The sequence below is a fragment of the Molothrus aeneus genome, chromosome 1 (genome assembly GCF_037042795.1).
Source record: "Molothrus aeneus isolate 106 chromosome 1, BPBGC_Maene_1.0, whole genome shotgun sequence".
In the NCBI taxonomy this organism is placed as follows: domain Eukaryota; kingdom Metazoa; phylum Chordata; class Aves; order Passeriformes; family Icteridae; genus Molothrus; species Molothrus aeneus.
Genome location: NC_089646.1, coordinates 119,720,484 through 119,738,109, shown reverse-complemented (window position 1 = coordinate 119,738,109; position 17,626 = coordinate 119,720,484). Strand labels below are relative to the sequence as shown.

Here is a 17,626-nt window from a genome sequence, read left to right as displayed (position 1 = left end):
GCTGTCTGAGGCCTAGGTTTCCTATACAATGCCACTTAAATTTAAGTGTGGCTTGTGGCCTGGATGTGTAGCCTCTTCTAAGCTCTCCAGCTACTTGAATTCTTACCCAATTAAGTTACAGATGCAATTAGGAAGTCCATCATTTTGGAGCACTTGTGATTTATACTGCTTTTCAGAGTGCCTAGCCAAAGTTCATGAGCAGTGAGCATTGAGTATTACTAGTTCATGAGTGATACATTGTCACCATCTCTGGGAAAAGCGGGTAGGTAACATTCGAGTAGAAATAGAATTTTCATATTTTCTCCATTCATTACACTTTTTCCTTGAGAAAGCACTGAGTTTATTGATTGCACAAAGATGTTGGGCTCTCTGAGGAAAAGAGTGTAAAACGGAAAAGAAAATCAGGAAGTCAGATGGTTGTGAGGGACAGCTGGTGATGAAGCAGAAGCAGTCAGGGATCAAACAATCAAAATGGAGAAAAGAGGGAAGTGGAGAGGAAAGCAGTGGTTCTCATGAACTGGATGTGAGGTTTGAGAGATCCTTGGTCTGACCTGGTATTGCAGCTTCTGTATTGATTACTATTATAATAATTTAAAATGTCCTCTTTTTCCTTTGTATAAAACCTCATCAGTATGCATGAAAGCAAACCATTGTTTTTACCAATGTATAAACCCCATGGTTGTAAGAGTGAAAAAATCAGCAGCAAATATTTCGTATTATGTAAAAATAGTCAGTAAAAGTAGTCTGTAAACTGGTGACATAAGGAAACTCTAATGAATGTGCTTTCACACCATTGTTGGATCATATCTGCAGCCCCTCCATTTCTGGCTCAGAGAGAATAATTCCATGTTCTCCCATAATCAAGGTGGTATCAATGGCTGAAACAGTGGTCAAATGAGAGCAAGAAGCTGGTATCCCTGTCCATTCTAATATTTTGCAGTGTGAAAATAAGAGATCACTTTATGCTAGCAGGAACAGATGGGAAACAGATATCATCACTGGCTTTATTAAAAGCTCAACTCTATTTTTAGAGTTCTTTTAGAATTTTTAGAACATGTTTTCAGTTTCATATCATCATATGGTGCCAACTCTGCTGTGTTGTAGCATGGGAAGGATTGTTCAATTGTTTTTCTGTTACACCTAATTTCTGCTTTTTGCCAAAACAAGAGAGGTAAGGAAAAAAATAAAATCCCATCCCTAGTCTAAACCAGAGATACTAATTTTATGTCCTTGTGAGTTCAAGTGGCAGAGGAAATGTTAATAGTTCTTTCTAGTGAATTTATTTCTATGAGATTATGCTAATCAGAGTGATTTAAAATTAGATGGTTAGCTGCAACTCCATCTTCAGAGCAATTTGCTAAATCATTATTCACAATGGTGTTATATAGTGTATAACACCTAAGAAGACAGCTAAAATTTTTGTGAGTCTTTTCATGAAAGCAAGAAACCATAGAAATCTAGGATGAAACAGCCCAAGTGACCAAAGCCTTATTGCCAGCGGGTGATTGCTGACAGGAGAGCACCCAGGGCTTCACAAAAGCAGCTCCTTTACTCTGTGTATGAGCAGCACATATTCACACTGACCTTAAAACCTATGCCAGGGAAATTCAGAAGAACTTTACCTGCATTATTGCAGATCTACAGATAGTGGAAAATACTGTATACTTGGATACATTTTAATTTGCATGACCGATTTTTTTAATTTTCACTCTCGGTGATTTTCCAAAGGCCCTTTGTTCCATCTGCACATGGTACTTTCAGTAATTCCTACAATGAATGTTCTTCTAGTTTATTGTTGAAGACATAAATTCTTGTTAAAATTTCAGTGTGCTTTCATGTTTAGTAAAATAATTTATTGCGTTATATTAAAAAAATAAGAAATTTATATTATTTTGAATATTCTAGATTGCAGGATGGCCCTAGCTTTTACATAACTGCTGCTTGAAAATAGTAAAATTATTTTGAGTATAGAACTCAAATTTTGTTTTGAGTATAGAACTAACAACAAAAAGTAACTGGTTTCATTAATTTACAAGGTACAATGTGCATTAGAATATATATTTTACATAGTGGTTTTATTAGTTTTATTAATTCATCCTTAAACAAAAATAGCATTATTGAAATAGAAAAATTAATTACTTGATAGGAATTATAAGCCCACTAGGTTTGAAATTTCTGTGAATATCCCTTACATTTGGAGTTGGGTATACCTGTGATGCTGTATACAACACATTTTAACATATGGCATTATGTTCCAGGAACTGAAATCATTATTTTCTTGCCTGCAGTTTTCAAACGCAGCACTTGAAATTGTATGTAGTTCTAATAATATATTGGTAAATAAGGTGGTATGAAAATGATGTGATAGTAAGAACGTGGGTGGAGACATGGGAGCAGAACTGAGGCCGCTGTTTCTCGGTACTGAAACCGTAGATTGTGGACTTATGTTTTTCCTTCTAAATATAGCGGTCATGGAAAAGCTCTGCAGCTGTAAGCTTTGCCTGCTCTTTTAGATCAGTCTTTGACTACACCTTGAGCCTAGTTTTTGCCCACTGCACCTTCATAAAGAGCCCTTGTCTTTGCCCAGTGTTAGACTCTGTAGTTTGGTGAAATGTCTAGCAGAGAAACATGAGAAATTATTTCATTTGTATCACAAGACCTGAAAACTGAGAAGCAAATAGGCTAGCTGGGCTTCTGTTGAATCATTATGGGAGACTGTCTAATCTCATTTTCAGAACTGTTGCACTGTAAGCATTTCACAGCTCTTCTCAATGCTCTGTGGGCTCTTGGTGTATCAGTGAGATCAGTCTTCTGTCACTTAACACATGGTATTCTCTCTTGCAGAAAAAGCAGCAGCAGCTAATGAAGATGAAGTGCAAAAAGCAGATGTATCGTCTACAGGTCAGAGTGTCATCGACAAGGATGCACTTGGACCGATGATGCTTGAGGTAAAGAGCACAAAATCCCTGTATTTAGGGCAGTTCTGCTCCTCCTGGGATGAATGAAATGAAAAGTGTAGTCAGAGGTTGCTGTAAAGGAATGGTCAAGAGAGACAAACCATCCTGGCTACCTTGGGATTATGTCATTAAGGACTAGGCAGCATATTTATTTCTCTTGCATTCAGTGATGAAACTCTCTTCAGCTTGAAGTAGGGAGAGGCCCAGAGAGTTGTTTCTTTGTAACATAGACAGCTTGAGGGGCTTCAGCTGACAGCAAGTGTTGGGTGTCTGCTTGTGCATGTTTTATTTTTTCTGAAGCACAACAGCTGTGGAAGACCTGTTGCGCTTAAACATTGACTTATGTGTACTGTAGTATACAAGTGATATAAGTAATATTCCTCTAAAATTGCATGTCATTGCTATACTGCTTTAATATTTTATCATTTCAGCACTTGAAGCAGGACTCTTCCCTCTAGAATCTGAAAGTGATCTAGGAGAGATTTTCAGGATGTGTATTTCAGTTTGTTCAGTTAAGATTTCTGTCTCATTTTAGCAGTTATTTTGATACCCCAAAAGGCTGTATGATTCAAGCCTAGCTTCCAAATGTGTGTTAGCAGTAATGTTGGGTAGGTATGTTATCAAGGATCCTTATGTCATGTGCACTACTGCTTTATCTGCTTAAACTCACTTGCAAACTGTTTATTCCCATCCCATTCTGACTGTGGACTTCATCTGTAAGGAAGAATAAATGTAACTTTAGGTAACATAAAACACAAACTCTGAATAAAGCTAAGGGAACCAGCTTTGGCAGAAACATAATTATTCTGTCATTTCTGAATGCCTGTATAACAGTTTTAAGTATCTGCTTTATTTTTCATAATTGGTCGAAAGAAGACATAGTTTTCTATACTGTTCATGAAATAAGGGCTCCAAATTCACACTGCAAAACATAAGATTAGACAGGTTGGAGGCGTTGTTCTTTGAAAAGTGGGGATAACAAATTAATTTATTTTATTTAATATTTATTATACATACTCACTGAATTCAATGTTGTTGTTTTTGCTATTGAACAGGGTTATGCATTCATCTCTTACACTGCTATGTTAAAATTTATCTTTAATTTTCTATTAATTTAATTGTAAGGACTGTTTTGTAAGGACAAGGAAAATAAGAATAAGATTATATTTTTCATGGCTTATCTTGTGTGATTGGCTACTGCAGCAAACATGACATATAAAATCAACCATTTATTCTGTTGTTCCATTTAATTTAGTTTTCCTTTGCATATGAACAATGAAACATTGTGGAAATAAATGAACCACAATCCTTTTGCACCAGGAAACTTAAAAAGGACTGAAAGTTGTTCTGTATTTGCTGTGGAAAGACTACAGATACTTTCTTTGTGTCTTTATCACCTTAAGGAAATGCAATTCAGTTATTTAATCTTTACAGAACCCTTTTATACTACCTCTTAAAAACCCCCTGCCTTTTCTCATTGCCAAATAATAATAAAAATTGCAATGCTAATGAACAGTTTATTAGTTGATTTGGTTTAGAAATGTTATTGTATGTTTTTATTAGAGAATAAAACTGAAGAATACTCAAAATAATGAGTGTTTCCAGCTGAAGAAAGTGAGTAAAATTCATCAGGCAGCTGCCTCTGAGGAATATTTTAACATATTTCTTGCTTAAAGCATAAAGTAGATAGGAAGAAACTGTGGAAAAATAGTCAAGAGAGAGATTACAACATCTCAAAGAACACAAATGTATTTTCTGTTCCAATATATAATCTAAAATATCTGTTTTCTTGATTTCTCTTCCATCATACTGTCCATTATTTGTTCACACATTTTCCCAATAGTTCTGAAGAAAAGTTTTTGATTGTGGCAGCTCACATCTGGGAACAGAAATAAGAAATTACTGCAAAAGTGGAGGCTTGTAAAATATTCAAGTGTCTAGGTGCACTAACTTCCTCAAAAACCTGCTGCTGCTTACCTGCAAGATTATTTTCTTAAGAGAATGGAAAGAAATGAGAGACTGAAATATAGGGGCCTTTGTTGCTCTAAGCCCAGATGGCCACATCAGTGATCAACTCAAGAAACAGCTGTGAGGGAACAGCACAGAGAGCACTTCTCTGCCAAACAAGTTGCCACTCTAGGAAACAATAGGGAAAACTGAAGATTATTGTGAGATGCCAGTAACTCTCATAATCTCTTGCTTGCCATCTCCACCTTTGAAAATTTTCTCCTTAGGACTCCAATAAACATCTGTGATAGCTTTGGTTTTGCAGCCCCTGTGAATTAATGTGTGGACAGCTGCCAAGCAGGATGGTTCAGCCAAACCCACACCCTTCTGCCAGCTCTAAATACCATGGCTTCTATGGTTGGCCAGCTGGGGACTGATGTGGCTAGCATCTTTTTTTTCTTTAATTAGTTTTCAGCCAACTCAGCTCTCTGGTCAGCTCTTCATAGCCTCACACAGTACAGGTTGCTGTTGTGGTGTAGGAACTACTAAATCAAACAGGCCATGCTTACACTGGCTTTAAATGGTGGTGAAATGCAGCCTAAAACACTAATCCATAGCAGAGATGCTGATTATTATACTAGAAATTATTATGCTGAAAATTATACTAGAGCCTCAATTTATTAACTTATTTGTAAATCTTTATTAGTTAAAATAAATACTACTCAGCAGGAAAATGTAATGAATGTTAAGAAACTACATATAAAGAATGGAGCTCACACAGAAAATTAATCAACAGGAGGAACCAAAAATTATCAGAAACAAAAAGAAGGCAGTGATAAAAAACAATGCCAGAGATTAGAATTTGTGCCAACAAGAGGACAAAATGACTTGGTTTAGCTTTAATTTAGAGGCAGTCAGGGAAAGTACACACTTACACATTTATTTGTGGGTTTTATTATGTTTTAATTTTAAAATAGAACAAAGAAAGCATTTGTCAGCCATTGGCTCAGCTGCTCCCCTTGCATTGTGCTTTCACTGACCCTCCCCTGGAGCAGAATCATTATCTAACTTATCTTAACTAAGTTTGGGAAGAACCTCTGGAGCTTGTGTATTCCTACCTCCACTGCAGTCTGGTCTGAGTAGAGCAGGTGGCCCAGAGCCGAGTCCAGCCAAGGTTTGAATATCTCTGGAAGGTGTTTTGAAGTCTCTTCCCATATCTGACCACCTTCGTGGTGGAATTTTTTTTTTCTTGTATCTCCATGACATTTCCTGACTTGCAACCTGTGTCTGTTGCATCTCATCCTTCCCTTGTGAACCTCTAGCCTAGAGCCTGGTTCTGTCTTTTCTTTAGCCTTCTGCTAGGTGGCTGGAGGTGGAAACAAAATCCATCCTAAGCATTCTGTTTTATTGTCTGGATTTGCTAACTGCTCAGTAATGTGCAATGTTTTAAACATCTCTCTGTAACCAGTGGACAGAACTGCCTGCTAAGACCAACACATGAGTTGTACAGTATACAAGTTGGGTCAAATCAAAAATGCCTGGTGCTTGCTGTGGCAGCTCCTTCTTGTCCAGACTGTTTTGCAGTGAGCTGTGTTCAGATTTAGTATGGATCCACTTGGTTTTGACCCACAATGAATTGTGGGTGGCCTGTTTTTCTAATTTATTTCTGTCCCTGGAGATACAATAACTAACAACTCTTCTAGTGATTTCCTGCCAATCCTTAGAGAGGTGAATAAATCAGGCAAAGCTGCAGAAGTCTGTGTAGATTGTTAATTGAATGCTTAGACAAAAAAGCTTTGGTGCTTTTAAGTTTAACTGTATTCACCCTTTATCTGTTCATATGACATAAAATTAGAGGGATGATATATTTCTACCATCTGCAATCATGCTTGGAGATTGTGGATTTCATTATTTTGCAAGGTGTGTACCTTTCTGTGCTTTTACACTGCTGTCATATAAGTAAGATTAGATGCTCAATCTGAAATGTGTCCTTTGCTCTTAGAGACAATAATGTAAGAACTGGGATGGGTGAGGAAAAATTCAGTTATGTCTTCTGAATGGAGTATTTATTTTCTGTGTATTTTGTTAATCTGATTGTTTGCTATTATGTTTTTCTCTCTCTCTGGTTTTCTGTTTTTCCCCCTTTAGGCCCTAGATGGGTTCTTCTTTGTAGTGAACCCAGAGGGTAACGTTGTGTTTGTTTCTGAGAATGTGACACAGTACCTGAGGTACAACCAAGAAGAGCTGATGAACACAAGCATATACAGCATCCTTCATGTAGGGGACCACAATGAATTTGTCAAAATCCTGCTGCCAAAATCTTTAGGTATATAACTTTTCCTGATATTGTACCATTACTTATTTAACTTTGGTTTTGTAAGTCAGCATTTAAATAACTGAAGTTAATGTCCTGACACTACTTACAGTTTCATCATATACATTATTTATTTTTAATGTATATATAGACTATGAATGATTAATATTATTCTCAAAAGCATTCTCCACTCTTTTCAAATTCTTCTTTGTTAAAATTGCTTTTAGTAATTCATGTTAGCTGATATTTTTTAATGGATCTCCAGAGTGAATCACTAAAAGACAGCATTAGCTATGTGAGCTCTCTGTTAGTTCTCTGTCTAGGCTGCTTATTCCAAAAATGGCCCAGGAAAGGAGAAATATAAAAGAAAAATCAGAAACCTCCTTAATGTTAGAATTTTTATTTCAATGGTTTTGTTCTCAGCAATACTTAACTCTTAACTTTCAAAAACTGTTTTTGTTAGTTGCAGCCATTTTTGGATTCATTAATATTAGTTTTAATGTCATTGAGTGTTGGAGGAGATGAAAAGAAAGAGAAAGTCAATACTGGGTTCCTCATTTACTCAGAGCAGTTTAAAAAGTATTGCTCAATTCACTTTAGCATTTTATTACTGTACTTATATACTCTGAAGAAGCAAAAATGTAAATGGCTAAAGTCAATATATTACTGCATTTATTGCATTTTATAACTGAAGAGGGCAAGCAAAGAGTATTTTAAATATGACCCTGCCATTTCCTAATGTGGTGTAACAGTGATTCGCTCTGACTGATGTCCAGTACCTATATTTGTGCATCTCAGGATTTTGTTTCTTTTTTTACTTGTCTTAAGCACTGTGTCAGGCTTTAGTTTTATCCATAGCTCCACCCAGGTCATTTCAACCCTTCAGTCTTTCCCATTGTAGCTGTGACTGTGTGTTTCAATATATTCCCTATTGTATTGCTTCCTGGTTTTATAAGGGCATATTAGCTTCATTTCTTTCCCTTCTAACCTGGACAGAGATTTTTATACAATGCAGCCATGTCTTTTAGTAGTACCTTTTAAGTTTGCTGGAAAGATCCTACATACTGTCTTATTTTTTTCAGTCTCATAAATCAACTTGATCTACCCAGTAGGCTTTTGCTGTGCTGCATAACTTTTACATGCACCAATATTTAGACTTTTATTCTGCTTTTCTACTATGTCATTTTGAGTCACTTGTGAAAACATAATAGCTGAACAAATTAGCAGTGCTCTTAAAATCTGTTAATTTTATAAATGACCTAGTTATGTGCTGGTTTGGGCTTTAATATTAAAATTAAATCGTTGTTGTTAAATGAGCTTGTTTCCCAACCAGTTTGTAAAACATCTTGATTAATTTCCTGTGGATAAGCAGCAGAAATGCCTGGTACCAGCTTTGTCTCGCTGTCTGATTTTGCTTTTGCTCAGTGAATGGGGGATCCTGGTCTGGTGACACTCCTAGGCGGAACAGCCATACCTTCAATTGTCGCATGCTGGTCAAACCTCTGGCTGATTCTGAAGAAGGCCACGATAACCAGGAAGCACATCAGAAATATGAAACTATGCAGTGCTTTGCTGTTTCTCAACCAAATTCCTTCAAGGAGGATGGTGAAGGTAATTACCATTTCCAGTTTGTGTTAATGCACTTTCGGAGCAGTTGATAAAGTTGACCTCTAAGTCCTGAAAATTGGAAAAATTCTTAGGTTTGGGGTTTTTTTTATTTAACTGTAGAAATGTGCTTTTGTGTCTTGGCTGTGAGGATATACACTTGCATGCACCTATTCGTTAAACTAGCTGAGAGAACTGAGAGAAATTCTGTTTACCTCAAAGGGAGATACTCTAGTTTTATATTGCTGAAATTGTAAAAAAAAATGTAGCTGACTAGGAAGAAGGTTTCAAAGGGAAATTTTTTGAATTCTTAGAATTGGAAGACAATCGTGGTTCACCATTTCCTTTCCCATTTACTACTTCAGCAGGTAAATTTCCTCAGATTGTTTTGTAAGTATTCAGATAAGTAAAAATGGTTATTGTGAAGGTGAGTTCTCAGGAACAGCAAGCATTTGAGGCAAGTTTAAGGAATTTGGCTTAGAAAATAAGAAGTGGGGAGTGTTGAAGAAACGTGCCCTTTGTGCATGCAGTATATTCTCTTTTATTACTTACTTCCTGACTGGTTGAGCTACTACAGGTAGATTCATAAACATGTGCTAATACTTATGGATTGTGGTGGAGTCCTTGTTAATTTTTCTTCTGAAAGAAAGCAAACCCACCTTTCCTGTTTTAGTTAATGTTTTAGGAAGTAATGAAGAAACAAATCTACTGAGTTTTGTCTGTGCATTTATTGGTACAAAATCTGTATTTTGGTCCGAATAGATTTAAGGAACTTTTTTAAAGTATTTCTGAAGTCTTTGTGGAAGCATAAGTCTTCCCTTTTCATGAAAATAAAATGAAGTAACATTTTTCTCTAAGATTTGCAGTCTTGCTTGATTTGTGTTGCAAGAAGAGCTCCAATGAAGGAAAGACCACTTCTTCCTTCATCAGAGAGCTTTACTACACGCCAGGATCTTCAAGGTATTGTGAAATAAGAGTAGAAGGTTTTAATTGTATTTCCTTTTCCTCACTGGAGAAATTGTTATAACAAATACTTTCTAATGTATCTTATATCAGGCAAAATAACTTCATTGGACACAAGTACCATGCGAGCAGCTATGAAACCTGGCTGGGAGGATTTGGTGAGAAGATGCATTCAGAGGTTCCATTCACAGCACGAGGGGGAAATATCTTTTGCCAAGAGGCATCACCAGGAAGGTTAGGTTTCATACTTTAAGTACTTTTTATATTTAACCTCTTTGCCATTTGTGTCTCTTGGTTGTCCTCTCTTTGTTATGCTTTCAGAACAATCACCAGCTACTGACAGTCCTTTTCTCAAGCTGTTTTACTTAGCACACCAATGGCTCTCTCTCTAGGGCGGTCTTCAGCTTTCTCACTGGTTGTTTTAGCCTTCTTGTTACAACTGTGCCATTCTGGAGTGTGTTTTAAATCTTCAAAATGTCAAAATTATTTTGGAAGGAAGGACCCTTGCATATTGTCCAAATGTTCACTGAGCATTATTCTTCAAAACCTCAACTCACACATTGCAGTTCATTGCCTGTATTCCCCTTCTTTACAAAAAGGGACTTTTAGTGTCACATTTTCTGTGAGAAACATTGAGTGTAAATTCCCAAAGCTGCACCTCTCATACTGTTTGGAAACCTACATTGTTGCACTTCATCTAGCTGATAAGTATTATAGGATATACCACAAGCACATCTACTTAGTCAAGATTATGGCAGGTAAGAAATAGGAAAGTACTGCACTTGGAATGGTCCCCATGAGGTTTCTGTGGTAGTGACTGGGTGGGGATTTTTCATACAACCCTTATACTTCTAATTCTAGTAACACAGACCCAAATTAATAAAAGCAAATAACCTTATCTAGTCCATGGGAAAGTAATTTCAAAACCAATTGGGAATAGCTGGAACGTTTCCAGTACAGAAGCATCATTCTTTGGGTTCATGTTTAAAGAACAGGGTTTACAGCTGGCTTGTAACAAATAGTTACCATGGTCATTAAGCAACAGACATGTCATCTTGGATACTAAATTGTAACTGGAATATCAAATTATTCCACCAAATACACACCAAAGAAAAGAGCTTTAGTCATGAGGCATTAGTTAAATGTTCTTTAATATGTTCTGCTTTCCTGAAATCTTCAGGTGGTCTTTTAGAAATGTGGGGTCACAGAAATGCTGTGTTATTTTAGATAACAGTTTTGGGGGTATATACAGTAGAAGAGCTAAAAGTTCACAGCCTTGTGCTGTGATTTCAGACAGAACTGAAGAAGGCAATATGCAATTAAAATTACACCAGGGGTTTAGATAGCAGTTGAAGGTAAGGACCCATTTGTGCCAGAGATGATTTAGGGGTATGTGTTATGGCATCCCAACACTTTATTTCAGTCTTCTTGAAGTTATTCCTGACCAAGTTAGCAGCTACTACCCTGAGTCCTAAGGTTGAATGAGTCCCTTCTTAAGCTTTCTATGAAGTGGTGAAAATATAAGTGTTTTGGAGTTTATACTGTATCATTTTGCAGTTGTGGCTTAGGATCATCATGTAAATTGTAGAATTAATCTAAATGAGAGGGCTCTTTTCTTCTTGTCAAAATGAAAAGAGTGAGTGGTAAGAGGAGGGAAAACCTCTGGAATTACTTTCCTACAAATGATACAGCACTGAAGAGGAATAATGGCTGAAATATTTTGCTCCCCTGACCTGCAGTATGGAGAAGAAAAACGAGTCGTATCTTGGGCTGGACCATCTTTGTGCTTGCAGTTTTCAAGTCATTGTGGTTTGAGAATGGAAGCAAAGAAAGTAATGCTCTCCTACATGTAGTCCAGCATTACAGTGTGAAAAAATGCAGCATTAGCTTGATAAACAATAAAAAACATGCTTTAAAATTATCTCTCAGTGTAAAATGCAGAATATATGGTAAGTTTTTATTGGCCACTGTCAGAAAAATAGCATTTCCTCAAGAGGAATATGGAAACATTTTTGTTTGTTTAAAGAATTAGTTTGGAAAATGATTTAAGTAGAGATTTCACTTGTATCCTGTTGGCATTGAGTACTGGAATTTCCTGATGTGGTATATGCTAAAGTTAAGAGGTTTGGACCTTCTGGTGCCCAAAGGTTAAACTGAAACAATGACATACCTAACAGTGAAATTTTGTTTTGTATTGTTTCACTGTTGTAGGTTTTTGTTTTTCTTTACATTTTTACTCTGAAAAACCCCTTCTGGTTGTTTAAATTGTGCTTCCTGTTTTCTCACTGCCTAGATAATACTTTGCAACCTTGCAGAACAATATATAACAGTGGGGGACAGGGAAAGAAAGCAATCGTAACTAGTCTTGCAAGGCTGAAAATGTGCTAGCTCTGTAGACCAGAAAAATAAAGGCCACACTTGAAAAACCACATCATTTCATTACAACAGGAAATATTAAAAGACTAGCAATGAAATGAAGATCACATGGTAATATTAATTAAAAAAACTAAAATAAAAAAGAGAGAGACAGAACTCGACAGAAAATATAGATGTATGAAAAAGTAAGAAATTAAATGTATTTGTAGTGCTTCATTCCTACTTTTTCCCTAAATGATTATATGAAAATTTTTGAAGTATTTTACTTCTCTCATGTCTGCAATCCTAATGTGATTGCTTTTGGACTAGAAATTTTAAGTGACCACACTTGTTTCATTGATGGCAGAGAGTGAACAGTAGAATAAATGTTTGGGAGATGTGCTTTTCCATAACATGTTTTAATATTTCATTAAAGAAGTGTCACAGGGGTGTATGGAAGTTAAAGAACTGAATTTGTTTAAGTTCAGATTTACATTAAAAACTTAAAGGGCTGCAGAATGTGTACAGTGAAGTAAACCCCAAACCTGAAATGCAGTCAACACTGAGAAAGGGTAGCAGAGCCCCAGTTTTGATTTAAGTAATTTTATTTGTAATTTTTTAGCTATATATATTTTGTATTTGTTCTTTTAAAAGTAATAATTTCTCTTTCCAGTTCTCATTTCTAATTGTTCTTAGGTAAGAGTTTACGCATTTTTTAAATTAAAGAAGTAGTGAGAGTAACTGTTGTAAGACAATTTAGGCGGGCAATAAAGAGAAGAATATACAGGCTAATGGAAATAGATGGTCTAAAAACTAAGGACATTTATATCAAATCATCATGGTGTAATGGTACGATGCAAAAGTGTTTGAGGAACAAAAGGAATTAGACACATATTTGATGAAAAGTAAAATGGACATCAAGAGCTTCCTGTCTGCTCCTGGAATCCTTTCTATTTCATACTATCTTCCTGTTCTTGCTGTCACTTCTTGCAGATTTTCATTTGATCACCCTACAGCATGTGGGATCCTTTTTTCTGTACGCATCGCATGTATTTGTTTTCAAAATCTTTTTATTAGTTTTGCTTAATTAGCGCCACATCTGTGGTATCAGTGCTGAGCATCAGATGTTGAGCAGCTGAGCTGCATGCCCTGCAGTCTGTCATTAGTTTACCTGCGTTGTTGTTGTGCTTGCCTGCAGTGCTGAGGCAGGGGCTGGCCTTCAGCCCCGTTTATCGCTTTTCCCTGTCGGACGGCACCATCGTCTCTGCCCAAACGAAGAGCAAGCTCATCCGTTCTCAGACGACCAGCGAACCTCAGCTTGTCATCTCCTTGCATATGCTTCACAGGTAATCCTGGCCCTTCCCTTCCATCCACACTCTGCTGAGAGTCATCCAAAGCACAAGGTTGCCAAAGCAAATAGATTGTTTAAGGCTGATAGATTTCTGTTGACCCAGAACTGATATCATGGAAACAAAGTAAGATTTTGAAATCAATTCTTGCAGCAGGAAAAGACTGTAAGATTGTTTCAGAATTTAAAAATGGCATGCTGGATTTTTCAATGCCGTGTTCTTATTTTCAGTATTTTAATTTCCTGTATTTTGCATAGTAGATATGAGAAACTTTCCAACAGTAATTAAATCTAGAAAACTTAGAATTCTTGTAGTTCACATTCTGTTGTTGGTTCTGGTTCTTCTTTAAAAAACATGTTATGAGTATTAGAACTGCACTTTAGACAAAGTGTTACTTAATTCTTTGATTCCCTTTGTGCCTGGTCTTTTCTGGTGCTTGGCTTAGTGGCTCTCATATGTCCAATTCTAAGAAGTGTCACTACTGTTAGTTTGGTTTTTTTCCAAAAAGTAGAGACAATAATATGCTAAAGTCGGGACTGAGCAATCACTGACATCAGAACTTTAACATCAGATTTTTATTAAGTCATTGCACGTCCTGGTATATTTGTATCAGATTTTGTTTCAGGCTTTATTCCCAATCCTCTGTGTCATTTTTCTTGAGAGGAAGAAAACAGTGCTAAACATAATTATAACTGAAACCATTTTAGAGAAATTGTAGATTGATCTAACTAAAAGCTGTCTACAATTTGTTTTCTTTGGATTGCTGAATAGACCTAATATTTTATTAAGTGCCAAATCTTAAATTTTAAAAAGCAAAAAAAGCAAGCACTAATAATTTTTAAATGGTACTCATGAATTTTCTTACACTTTTTTAAGCAGAGTGCTGGTACTACTATATTTGTAATAAGGTTTTAAAAATACCCCTTTTTTATAGTTAATGTTTTCCACCTTTGCCTTTATACCTGAGGTAACTAATACAGAATAAGAAGATTCGCTACTCTGTATTTTTCAATTATTTTGCTATTCATGCTTTAGCAAAACTGAAGGTTTATCTTCACTTACTTATACTGTGCAAATAGGAATGGTTTTTGTCTCATGGAGAATGCATATTAGGAATGTTCCATTTATATTTGGTTTTGGAAGTCCAGAGTTGATTTGATTTTTTTTGTCAGAATCTCATTTTTTTCATTCCTAACCTACTTGACTCTGTCTCCTTTGTAGCTTTTAGCATTTGGGAATATATCTGATTTTCCTAATTTAAGTTTTAGCACAGAGTAAAAAGTGTATTACATCCTCCCATAAACTAATTAAAATCTACTGAGGAAAAGAAAAGTGACCTTCAGGTGCTCTCACAAGAGCTTTTTCTCTGTGTGTGTGTGTGTCTCTCTTTCTTCTGTCTTGAGGCTTACATCTCTAAAATACAAGTTTCAGCTCCTGTGTGTGTGGTTTGTTGTTTTTCTTCTCCCCTTTTCCTAAATGCCTGTGTAGGACTGGATTGCTAACAGACTGTTCTCATTCTGAACAAGTATCCAGTAGTTCCCTTGGCTCACAGGCTGTTTTGGAGCAGTATTGAAATACTCTGGCAGTGTAAAAATGTGACTTTTTCAACTTTCTTTTCACTATGAACTTGGTGGGCAAATAGCCCACTCCAGCCTTGTGGTGGGGCTAACTTAGAGAAATTCAAAACTCCAGCAAACAGCTGTCCACAGCTGCCTTGTAAAACATGTATTTGTTGGGTCATATGTTTCAGATGAGATTTCTTTCAGTTCTAGAAGTTAGCTCTTGCCAAATTGTAGAGAAGTACATTAAAGGGAGTGTGAAATTGTAACCTATCAGCATTTCTAATGACTGTCATTTAAATGAGGTTTAATTTTGTTTTTCCTCTCTTTCACTGTTTTCTAATGAGGTACTGAAAAACCATACTGTTAATGTTCAGCCATGTTGAGAGTTGCATATCACTTTTGTCAAATTGTTGATTTGTTTTTGATTGTAGGGGTTTTGTGTTATTTTAAAGTGAGGTTTGGGGTTTTGCTTCTTTTTCCGTAATGTAATTGCAAGTTGGCCACTGTCATTTAGCTAACAGGCTGTTTTTCTTCCTCTTGCCACATAGAGAGCAGAATGTCTGTGGAATGAATCAGGATTTGACTGGACAAGGAATGGGGAAGATATTGAACCCAATTAGTTCCAGCAGCCCTGCCCATCAGGCCATGTGCAGTGGGAACCCAGGTCAGGATATGACCATCAGTAGCAATATAAATTTTGCCATAAATGGCCCAAAGGAGCAAGTGGGCATGCCAGCAGGCAGGTTTGGTGGTTCAGGGGGAATGAACCATGTGTCAAGCATACAAGCATCCACTCCTCAGGGTAGTAACTATGCACTAAAAATGAATAGCCCCTCTCAAAGCAGCCCCGGCATGAACCCAGGGCAGCCAAACTCTATGCTTTCCCCAAGGCATCGCGTGAGCCCTGGAGTGGCAGGAAGTCCTCGCATCCCACCCAGTCAGTTCTCCCCTGCAGGAAGCTTACATTCACCTGTGGGAGTCTGCAGCAGCACAGGAAATAGCCATAACTACACCAACAGTTCCCTGAACGCACTTCAGGCCCTCAGCGAGGGCCACGGCGTTTCTCTAGGATCGTCGTTGGCTTCACCTGACCTAAAAATGGGAAATTTACAAAATTCCCCTGTGAATATGAATCCTCCCCAGCTAAGCAAGATGGGAAGCCTGGACTCTAAAGACTGCTTTGGAATATATGGGGAGCAATCAGAAGGTACAACTGGACAAGCAGAGAGCAGCTGCCATTCAGGAGAACAGAAAGACAGCAGCGATAGCAACATGCCACCGGTTGTCAGTGGCGAGAGACCTGATGGACAGAATAAACTGCACGACGGAAAAAGCCAGACAAAGCTCTTACAGTTGCTGACCACCAAATCAGATCAGATGGAGCCTTCACCTTTGTCCAGTACCATGGGAGACATTAGCAAGGACTCCACGGGAGGGTTGCCCGGGTCTGGTTCAGCACATGGAACCTCGCTCAAGGAGAAGCATAAAATTTTGCACAGACTATTGCAGGACAGTAGTTCTCCTGTAGATTTGGCCAAGCTCACAGCAGAGGCCACAGGCAAAGAACTGAACCAGGAGTCCAGTAGCACAGCTCCTGGTTCAGAGGTGACTGTTAAACAGGAGCCAGCGAGTCCTAAGAAGAATAATAATGCACTACTTCGCTACTTGCTAGATAAAGATGATACTAAAGATATTGGTTTACCAGACATACCCCCAAAACTGGAGCGGTTGGACAGTAAGACAGACCCTTCCGGTAGCACAAAGTTAATAGCTATGAGGACAGAAAAAGAAGAGATAAGCTTTGAGCCTAATGAACAGGTAAGCTAATTTTTTGCATTATGTGTGAATGACTTGTTCCAGGCCTGCATTCCTGCCATCTGACTTTCACTAAGAGTAGCATCTTGGCACTTCAGGAGGCTGTTACCTGTCTTTTGAAATCCAGTCTTCACTCAGTTTCCCAGTTGGTGATGATCACACTGTGTAAAAGCACAGGCTCTGCCTGGGAGGAGATGGATAATGCAGGGTGCCTTTCCCAGATGGTAGTCAGGCAAAGAGAAAATACTCGTGACTCTTGGTTAGTGCTACCTAATTGACAGCTTTTCCCACAGGCTGTGGTTGAACTGCTGTTGTGCTTGCTAAATGGGTCCTTGACCTAGCCCAGCATAGCAGCTACACTCCTCCCATGGAAAACAGGTTCATGCTCAAGAACAGGAGCTGTTTGAAAGGACTGATAACAACTTTGCATTCCTGGTCTTCATGTTATGCTTGACCTGCAAATTAAAATCAAAGCAAATAGACTTCTGTGCCAGTTTGGAGGATTTGATGGGGTTTTCTTGTAATCTTAAAATTCTTTATATTCAGCCTCAAGTTTCTGTGAAAGATTAATCATTCAGTGCAGGGATCATGTCTCCTCATGCAAGGTTATCTGCATTGAATTTTGCATTCAGAATTTCTTTCCTTTCTGTGCAAGATCACTTGTTGCTGTGCTGCCCAACACAATAATAAATGGTGTATTGTTGGGACCTGTGCTAAGAAGTGTTATGTCACACTGGCTTTCATGCAGAATTCACTTTC

At 37.4% G+C, this 17,626-nt stretch overlaps 1 protein-coding gene across 1 annotated transcript in view; it reads left to right on the top strand.

The window, feature by feature from the left end:
- NCOA2 (nuclear receptor coactivator 2) overlaps positions 1-17,626 on the top strand; it is a 188,381-nt gene that overhangs the window by 133,917 nt on the left and 36,838 nt on the right. Inside the window, exons 7-13 of the mRNA XM_066563840.1 lie at positions 2,845-2,948; positions 7,053-7,230; positions 8,644-8,829; positions 9,682-9,783; positions 9,880-10,020; positions 13,340-13,487; positions 15,601-16,870. Of these exons, the coding sequence (XP_066419937.1) occupies positions 2,845-2,948; positions 7,053-7,230; positions 8,644-8,829; positions 9,682-9,783; positions 9,880-10,020; positions 13,340-13,487; positions 15,601-16,870 (2,129 nt within the window). The remainder of the gene's footprint in view (positions 1-2,844; positions 2,949-7,052; positions 7,231-8,643; positions 8,830-9,681; positions 9,784-9,879; positions 10,021-13,339; positions 13,488-15,600; positions 16,871-17,626) is intronic.